General features: G+C 44.5%; 1 protein-coding gene across 1 annotated transcript in view; it reads left to right on the top strand.

Moving 5' to 3' along the window:
* LOC117802930 (nuclear pore complex protein Nup214-like) overlaps window positions 1-9977 on the top strand; it is a 15225-nt gene that overhangs the window by 3788 nt on the left and 1460 nt on the right. Inside the window, exons 5-11 of the mRNA XM_034663746.1 lie at window positions 584-654; window positions 1842-1905; window positions 2361-2464; window positions 4184-4290; window positions 5125-5191; window positions 8072-8198; window positions 9797-9974. Coding sequence (XP_034519637.1) covers window positions 584-654; window positions 1842-1905; window positions 2361-2464; window positions 4184-4290; window positions 5125-5191; window positions 8072-8198; window positions 9797-9974 — 718 coding nt within the window. The remainder of the gene's footprint in view (window positions 1-583; window positions 655-1841; window positions 1906-2360; window positions 2465-4183; window positions 4291-5124; window positions 5192-8071; window positions 8199-9796; window positions 9975-9977) is intronic.

A 9977-nucleotide genomic window follows, 5' to 3' on the forward strand; every position in this document is an offset into this window, starting at 1 on the left:
AGTCCATAGTCTCTCATGTTTCATTCCCCCTTCTGATTACCCCCCTTTTCTTTATCCCTTTCTTCCCCTACCGATCCTCCTAGTTCTTATGTTCCATAGATGAGAGAAATCATATGATAATTGTCTTTCTCTGCTTGACTTATTTCACTTAGCATTATCTCCTCCAGTGCCGTCCATGTTGCAGCAAATGTTGAGAATTCGTTCTTTCTGATAGCTGAGTAATATTCCATTGTATATATGGACCACAGCTTCTTAATCCAGTCATCTGTTGAAGGGCATCTCGGCTCCTTCCATGATTTGGCTATTGTACTTTCCAGCTTTCTCGATGATACTTCATTGAAAAAACATTTTTAGAAGTTGATTTAATGGCCCAGGGATAAGTCATAATTGGTTTGTATCGTCAAAATGATTTTTTTTGTTTTGTTTTGTTTTTAAATTTTGCCAAATAAGGATGACCCTGCAGTCTTCCATGGACTGACAGAGGAACGGGAAGTGGTGATTATGTGGCTGTTTCAGTACAGACCTCATTGGTTTGCACCATTCTCTTCAGTTCTTAATTGGCAGCATTTTCTTCTTTGCTCAGTGTGCTGGAGCCCCAAAGGAAAGCAGCTGGCAGTGGGGAAGCAGAATGGAACTGTGGTCCAGTATCTTCCCGTAAGTCTTGCCTTGGACTTGAGACATTTTCTTAAGTTACCCATTGTTTTTTGGGAATGGTTTGGGGGCTCATTGGTGTTTTTTCTGTTAAAATGTAATTTATGCTCGCTCAAACAAATTCATCAGTAAACAAGTGAATGCAGGAAAGAGTGGAGCTCTTTCTTTCTATCCTGTAGTCCTTCTAGAGGCACGCTCTGTGTTTTATTTAGTGGTAGTCTCCAGACTTTTCTGGATGCTTATACAAATAGTCTGTGTGTAGATGCTTACACGTCTACCGTACCCACTGATCATACTCTATGCAGCGTTCTCTAACTTTGTATTCCCAATCCATTCCATAAAAACACTCCAGCAAAACAGTTGAAGGATAGCATTATTTGTCTGCTAGCTGAATCCGTCTCAAAGGTTCAATTTCTCCGACTGTAGGCACCCAAGACAGTGGATGCCCCTGTCACTCTGTCATCCTCTCCCTGTGGTCTTCCTGAGATAATACTCACAGATATTCTTCAATATAAATTGACAAAGAATCCATACATGTTCGGTCAAGCCTGGGTGGGAAGGAGGGGTCCACAGGCAGTACCAAGGCCTATGTTGCTGTGCATTCCTCCTTGAGAGACTGTTCTCCATGGGTGTAAAGCAGGGAATGTAGTGGTATGGGTTTGAGGTTAAGATTTTATTTCTTGTTGTTGCAAAAAAAGTTATTATGTGAAATCTGGTACATATTCTTTTAGGGCATCAGCCTGTAAAAAGATAATTGGCTTATTTTTATTGGTCGGCTCTTTGCCTCTTTTGCTTTAAACTTAATACTTTATCAGGGTTCTTTTTCCAACGTCTTATATATGGAGCTACTTCATTCTTTGGAACGGCTGCACAGTAGTCCGCTGTGTGCATGCACCATAAGTCACTTCTCTGTTCCGTTACTGGTGGCTGCCCGTGTCCTTGTGTGCGGCTTTGCTAGTGTGTATGGTATCGCCTTGAGCATCCTCTCTCTACGCCTGAACACATTTGTGGGAGATTTCAGTAGGACGGGGTCCTGGACGTAGTCATTCACTCTTCCCTGAGTTCAGTCTCTCCTGGCTGGGAAGATGAAACACAGTGGTGTCTGGGGGAGCAGACTGGATTTGACAGAGTTTCACTGGTTTAGGTTTTTGTCATTTGACACTCTCCCCCCCGCCCCCAATCTCTTTCAGACTTTGCAGGAAAAAAAAGTCATTCCTTGCCCGCCGTTTTATGAGTCAGATCATCCTGTCAGAGGTAAGCCGTCTGCTTTTCTTACTGGGTCGACCTCTAATGAGGTGACAGTATTATAGAAATTTCACATCCTGCGACGCGGCTACATGCCCGCTCAGGAAAGTGTTAGCGCCTCCTGAGTGAATACTCCATTCTTACAGTTAGCTAATGAAGTCATCGTGACAGTAATCCTCTGGTAGACACTTGTGTCTCGTGCTAAATCACAGTAAATGAACCCTGATTTTTTATTAGAATTTCAAAATTTGCCCTCCTTACAGTCCGCCAGAAAACAAAAATACTACTTTGGGATGAATTTGGGCTTTGAATCCTTTGTATTTGTGAATTATATTCAGTCAGTGAAATCGAGACCTTTGTTAACACTATAGCACTCTGATTTTTTTATCCATGGGCTGTTGATTTTTTAACATATGGGAGCTATTCCAAACATAAGGTGCTTCATTAAGGTTTGTGTATTTCAGTTCTGGATGTGCTGTGGATTGGTACTTACGTCTTCACAATCGTATACGCTGCTGCAGATGGGACCTTGGAAACTTCTCCAGATGTGGTGATGGCTCTCCTCCCGGTATGTGTGTGAAAGGGACATCTTTGTCCTTCGAGAGTCATAGAGGTCCTCTAATAAAGTTCAAGGCTTTGGCTTCAGTTTCCTTTTTTTTGCCGGCAGGGATGGTCAGTTTCCTTTTTTTGCTGGCAGGGATGCTACGACTTCAAGTGTAAAACTTTAATGCTGCACCATGGGCCTGGGGGCCAAAATTACGGTGTCCGCTTATAGCATATTCTCCTGTTTAGTCATAAGGAGAAAAAAAATCCTAGAAGTTGCTGTTGCTTACGCCATAAACTGGGAGTCCTGGTAGATGTTGACCTGATAAAGAGGTTTTAGAAAAGCAAGAAAATACCTTGATTTTTAAAATTTTTTCACTTATTTATGTTTATCAGATGTTTAGCAAATGCCTGCAGGGTGCTAGGCACTGCTTTAAAGCTGAGAATACAGTGGTGACTGGGGCAGAGTCCTTGCTTTTGTGGATCTGACATTCTGATGAGTGTGCTAGTCAGTAAATAAGTGTAGATCAAGGAATGATAAGGGTGGTGGAGGGAGCGGTGAAGGGTATGGGGCAGATGATGACAGAGGTGCCGTGTGGATTGGGCACTCGAGGAAGGCCTCTTAGGAGGAGCCGTTTGAGCAGAGTGGAATGACCTGAGGGTGTGAGTCATTGTGAAAACACGGAAGAACAGTAATAACAAGATCTACAAAATGTCACTAAATTGCAGTGGCATTTAAAAAAAAAGCAAATGAGGTAGAGCTTATATTTTCAAATCAGCACTGGCTTTCAAAGTCCAGAGGAAACGTTTAAAAATACATAAGTAAATGTCTAAACATAATAAAAGTGGGAGTTGCAGGAGTTATTCTGTCTTGCAACCTTGTTTTACTTAGTGGTAAATTGTAAGCATCTTTCTAAGTCAGTGAATACAATCTATATTTGGCTTTTTGAACAGAAAACTTTTTTAGCTCTTTCACTGTCGTTTTGAGTTTTCACCTGTTCTAAGGAATACCGTGATGCGTTCTTTTGTGTGCCTTTGATGTGATTATGTTCATTAGGATAGATGCCTAGAAATGAGTTTGGTTGAGTGGCATATGCTAAGCTTTTGAAAACATTGCCAAAGTGTCTTTTGGAAAAGTTGTAGCCGTTTTTGCATCTCCCACCAGTGGGGCTCCCAGTTGCCCCCCGTGTGTGTCACGATGCAGTGGGACCATTTTTAATCATCGCCAGTGACGTGTAGAAAAGGGCCTTGTTTTTATTAAGTCTTGGGCTCCGGATAATGTTGAATTTTAAAAATATGTCTATTGAGGTCCTTATTTCAAGCTCATTAAGATTTTCTCTTCCCAGGGATAATATTAGCTCTGGCGTTTATTGACTCTTTCTTAGGCTCCATGTCCTGGGCTGGAAGCTTTATGTGTATCATCTTGTTCCACACTTAAAACAGCCTGTGGAGTAAGTTCAGCAGGCCCACTATAGACGTGAGAAAACAGTATCAGAGAGGCCTAGCAATCTGTCCGTGCCTGTCCCATGGCCGGAAAGTGAGAAAGCAGTTTGAATCCAGTTCGGTCAGTGGCAACCATTCATATTGCCTGACTGCTCAACTCGGCCTTTATAGTGTGTCTGTGTATTTGGACATAGCTTTTTGAGTGAATTTTCTTGTAAGTGGTTTTCTTTTTCGAGATCCTTAACTATGTAGAATTAAAAACTGCACGTGGGATTTTTTTTTCTCTTTTTGTTTATTGTAGAAAAAAGAAGAAAAGCACCCAGAGATCTTTGTGAACTTCATGGAGCCCTGCTATGGCAGCTGCACAGAGAGGCAGCACCATTACTACCTCAGTTACATTGAAGAATGGTGAGCTGAGAATCCAGGAGGGGTCCCTCCTCTCTCTTTCAGGTCCACCTGCATCGCTTTGTTCCGACTTCAAAATGCTTTTCTTTTCTTTTTTAAGATTTTACTTATTTATTTGAGATAGAGCGAGCGAGAGAGCAGGAGCAGGGGAGCAAAGGGAGAGGGAGAAGCAAGCCATGGGACTCGATCCCAGGCCTCCAGTATCGTGACCTGAGCCGAAGGCAGATGCCCAACCGACTGAGCCATCCAGGCGCCCCTGCAATTCTTTTCTGTAGGAAAGGAGAACAGAGACCTGAGATGCCCTTGAACATATTTTCCTCTGATGCTGGATAATGCCTCTCTGACTACTTGTTTCCCCAATCTTAAATTATCTAGATCGAATACTTACTAATCTTAAAAACCCGTTTTCTCAATAACTCCAGTGAAAACTTACAACAATACTGACATTTAAGGAATGTATTAAAAGTTTTCCTCTGAGAGCAAAAGCTTCCCCTTGAAAGAGAGATGGCTTGAAGCAAAGCTTTTTTCCAAAAATTCAACAGATTATTCTGTTCATAGGGCAGTAGGTTTATTGGAAATTCCGACTTGATTTTGTTATGTCTCTGACTTTCGTCAGAAATACGTAGGCAGTTGGCTGAATCTCCAGGGCTTTATCGTATGAACTAAGATGTTAAGCTTTACATCTAAAATCTTCTCACCTTTCTTCAGCCATGTAGAAAACCTCACCTTCTTCCTTGTCGTCTCGAGAAGTTCTCATGGATTCCGCCACAATCTCAAGTTGGGTTAGAGCTGTTGCTAAGTTTCAATTTAACGGTCTTCCGCTTTCCTTCCTTGAAGGGATTTCGTGCTGGCGGCGTCCGCGGCTTCCACAGAAGTCAGTATCCTGGCTCGACAGACAGATCAGGTACATTTCACTCTTTGGTCGCTTTTATGGGATACTTTTCTGAGAAAGATTCTGGAGGGAATTAACTATGTGGAGAAGGTTTAAACGAAGCCACATCCGTTTGCGTGAGTTTCTGGGTGAGAGCAAAGCTAACACTTGGCTGACGTGACAGGTGGCTTGGACATTGCGTTGGACAGGCGTGGGTTTCAGTCAGCAGCTCTGCCGCTGTCATAAAAAGCCCTTCTGTCCTTTCAGACGCAGCAGCTCTGCCGCTGTCATAAAAAGCCTTTCTGATCCACTCATGATCTGGGGGAACAGGCAATATAACCAGCTTCCCACAGGAGCTACACCGTGTGTAGAAGGGTTTTCTGCCTTGTGCTGTTTTACCATCTTTATCTTTCTTCCTGTTGCTTGAACCTGCCCCTTCTGTTCAGTCACCTCTAACCCATCCTTGATTAATGGAGAGAAACGTGCAGATCAAACCAAATTGTGACTCACCAGCGGTACTTTCTGTTTCACTTTGAAAAACCACCAGAGAGCTAAAAGCACCTGAGTGTGTAAGCGCCTGCCTCCTTTCTTGCACTTGTCCTCCTTGCGGAGAGGAGTTGGGCTGAGGTGATTGTGGTAAGCCGTCCTAAACCAAGCTAGGTTATCCAGAGTGACCACAGGGGGACGTGATGAAAGGGTTTTTTTTTTTTTAAAGAGTTATTTATTTACCTTACAGAGCACGTGCAGCGGGGAGGGACAGAGGGAGAGGGAAACTCAGGCCGACTCTGCACTGAGTGCAGAGCCCCATGCAGGGCTCGATCCCACGATCCCAAGATCATGACCTGAGGTGAAACCGAGAGGTCAGGCTTGTAACTGACTGTGCCACCCAGGCGTCCCAGGAAACTTTTCTTCTTAAAACTCTGCCTAGAGTTTAAAAATGTTGTGTGCACCCCCCCCACAGAGACTTATGCCTCTCGAACCATCCAGTACTTATCCCTCGTTTCAGGGTGGCGAGGTAGTCCACTGTAAGTGCGTGGCTCTCACGGTGTGTAGGGTGGGCCACTTTGGAGTCACAGAGTTCAGCAGTCTGATGTGAAGTCTTAGCTTATCTTTAGTAACAGTTTCCTAAGAGCACAATTATTTTATGTGCTGACACATTTAAAGTATACTTGTATTTTTGTTTCTCATCAGGATAACTTATGTACATGGCTAAAAAATCAAGTAGTAGAAAGGGTTTATAAATGAAAAAAAAAAATTACCCCTGCCCTACCCCATCCTTATCCAGCCCTATTTAGAGGGGACATATTTTAACTTGTAAATATTTACTTTTTTTTTTTTTAAGATTTTATTTATTTATTAGAGAGAGAGATCACGAAAGAGGGAGCGAACACAAGTGGGGTGTGGGTGGGGGGAGGAGTGCCGAAGGAGAGGGAGAAGCAGGCTCCCTGCAGGGCTCGATCCCAGGACTCTGGGATCATGACCTGAGCCGAAGGCAGATGCTTAACCGACTGAGCCGCCCAGGCACCCTGTAAATTTTTGCTTTTCAAGGTTACCTCCTTATCTCTAAATAATCTTCAGGGCACCTGGATGGCTCCACTGGGTAAGCATCAGACTCTTAATTCTGGTTCACATCGTGATCTCAGGGTTGTGAGATCGAGCCCCATGGGCATTGAGTCTGCTTAAGATTCTCTCTCCCTTTCCCTCTGCCCCTCCCCACTTCTAAAAAAAATAAATAATAATCTGCTTCATCACTAGTTAGTGATGATTAATTTTAGACCTTATCAGCTGTTGTGGCAGATAAGGGTATAGCTCACATATGGCCCTCAAATCCTCGTCCTTCCTCTCAATGGGATTACAGCACTATTGTAGTTTCTTCTGGTTTTTTTCTTCTTTTGTAACTGTAAGTAATATTTTTTACCTTCGTTTCTTATGGTGTCGCCATATGCAGTATCTCTTAACCTTTTACTCGGTGAGAGGAACGCCTTCTCCCCCACCCTTGCCTTTAGCACCCCTTCTCCCACTCCCACCTCCTGGCTGTTGTCATCTGTGGCTTGTCTTTTGCAAAATCAAAACTGGAACTTGTTTGCATTCTGTTCTAGTGATTATTAAGTCTTTTTTGTTCCGTCTGCAGATTGTTTTTCAAAGTTGAGGTCAGTTTTGTTTACATTATTATGAATACGACTGTTACTCACGCCATAGCTAAGTCATGGAGTATGATTATGTTCCCTTTTCTAAACAGCTCTTTGCTTTTCTGTTATTCATGGAGCATTCATCCCTTTTGATTCATGTTGCCCAGTTTTGGTCAACACTGAGAGTTAGATCGATGTAGTGATTTTTCAAAATCAGAAATCATTTATTGGCAGGAATACAGCCCATTCAAGCATAGACATAAGCAGTAGGGGAGTTTATGGGAAAGACTTAAGGGTTTCTCAAGGACCCCAAAGGCAGGAAGAGGAACTGATGCCAAAATCTGAGAAGACAGGAACCAAGGGTAACTGTCTCCATGGACACGTGAGCATAGGACATCCGGCCAGCTTGATAAGCCACACTGCTCCAGACCGCAGGAGCCGCTCCCACATCTTCAGGAGCAGCTGGTAACTGGTTCATCCACCATTTTTAGGAAGCTGCTTGGTTCCTGGTGGATGGTGGCTGCGGAAAGTGTTCGTGATAGTGATTACTTGCATACAAGGCAGGGACTTGTATACCAGGAACACATGGGTTGATTTGGAAAATTAACCCCTCACTTGCTAGGATGCTTGTGGCGTTTAGACCATCTTCTTGGATTTCAGAGTCTAGTTGACACGTAAATCTAAGCCAAGTGACTTGCCTTTTATTCTCTCCTATTTGCATAACGGGAGAACCAACGCGAAGCTCTAATCAGCATAGCGTTTCATCTTCTACTTCTTTTTCTAGATTAATTGGGAGTCTTGGCTCCTGGAGGATTCTAGTCGAGCTGAACTGCCTGTGACAGACAAGAGTGATGACTCACTGCCCGTGGGAGTTGCCATCGACTATACGAACCAAGTGGAAATCACCATCAGTGAGTATGGCCTGCGTGGCTCAGTGCAGAAGTGATCTTTCTAATCATAGTTGATACTTAAATCCCGTTCTGCGTGTTCGTGACAAAATCTACTCTGCGGGGCACTTTTAACTTCTGGTAGCGCATTTTTACTTGAAGAATGGATACGGAGTGCATTGTGACGACGCTGGATTAACTTGGTGGACGTTCATTGATAAGATCAAAGCCAGACTCTGCGTGTGTGGGTGCGTGTGTGCATATCTGTATGTGCTTTCGCATACGGGCGGAATCTAGAACAGAGATCTCATCCCCTTGTTTCTCTGTGCACTCCAGTTCCCGGGTGGCCTCCCACGGGAACAGCACCCTCATCCANGCATAGCGTTTCATCTTCTACTTCTTTTTCTAGACTAATTGGGAGTCTTGGCTCCTGGAGGATTCTAGTCGAGCTGAACTGCCTGTGACAGACAAGAGTGATGACTCACTGCCCGTGGGAGTTGCCATCGACTATACGAACCAAGTGGAAATCACCATCAGTGAGTATGGCCTGCGTGGCTCAGTGCAGAAGTGATCTTTCTAATCATAGTTGATACTTAAATCCCGTTCTGCGTGTTCGTGACAAAATCTACTCTGCGGGGCACTTTTAACTTCTGGTAGCGCATTTTTACTTGAAGAATGGATACGGAGTGCATTGTGACGACGCTGGATTAACTTGGTGGACGTTCATTGATAAGATCAAAGCCAGACTCTGCGTGTGTGGGTGCATGTGTGCATATCTGTATGTGCTTTCGCATACGGGCGGAATCTAGAACAGGGATCTCATCCCCTTGTTTCTCTGTGCACTCCAGTTCCCGGGTGGCCTCCCACGGGAACAGCACCCTCATCCAGTCCCGCACAGCAGTGCTTGGTGTGAAGACACGGGACAGAGAATGGGGCCCTCAAGCACTTGGCTTCCAAAGCAAGCCTGAGTGTGTGCTCAGAGTGTGTCTTCTCCCTGCTGGAGCGTGGCCGGGCTGCACACGTGCAGCGGAACACGTATTCTCTGTTCTTCGGTGCTTCAGTGTAGACAGGTGTCCTCATCGAGCACCGTTAAGTTCCTTCCTGTCCTTTCCTTGGTCAGGTTATTGGGTCTCCTTAGCTCATTTACTTTGATTCTCTTCAACTCTTAATTGACAAAATACATCTTAGGATTCAGCTGTGGATGAATAAAGTGGTGTGACTGACCTTTCTTCGTCCTTCTGTGTGTTTTCCAAAGTGTGTAGTCTGTCACTTTTCTGCTAGACCGACCCCCTCCTAGAGACCCCTGTCTTGGTCAGGGGAACATCTTGAACACTGAGACACTCGTAAAAATCGCAGGAGCTTAGGGACAGTCACAGCTGCTGCAGGACTGCTGGCGCTTCCGTGCGGGGTCCGGCAGGACGGTGGCAGTCGATAATGGCAGGAGCTCTCTTTGAAGAGCTGGTGCTCGAGAGGCTGTTCGGGTGTGGATCGAAGCAAGTGGACTTGAGCTACTGATGGGGCGAGTCCGCTATACCCCTTCTCACTCGGGGTGGTCTTTCCCTTCCCGCCCAGGCCCTTCATCCCTTGGCTCTTTTTTCACTTGTGCTTTCTTTTTTTAACAGATGATGAGAAGACTCTTCCTCCCGCTCCAGTTCTTATGTTACTTTCAACAGATGGTGTGCTTTGTCCGTTTTATATGATCAATCAAAATCCTGGGGTTAGGTCCCTCATCAAGACGCCAGAGCAACTCTCATTAGAAGGAGAACGACAACCCAAGTCGTCAGGTACGTGCCTCTCCCTGCT

Source organism: Ailuropoda melanoleuca, chromosome 7 (assembly GCF_002007445.2).
Source record: "Ailuropoda melanoleuca isolate Jingjing chromosome 7, ASM200744v2, whole genome shotgun sequence".
In the NCBI taxonomy this organism is placed as follows: Eukaryota; Metazoa; Chordata; class Mammalia; order Carnivora; family Ursidae; genus Ailuropoda; species Ailuropoda melanoleuca.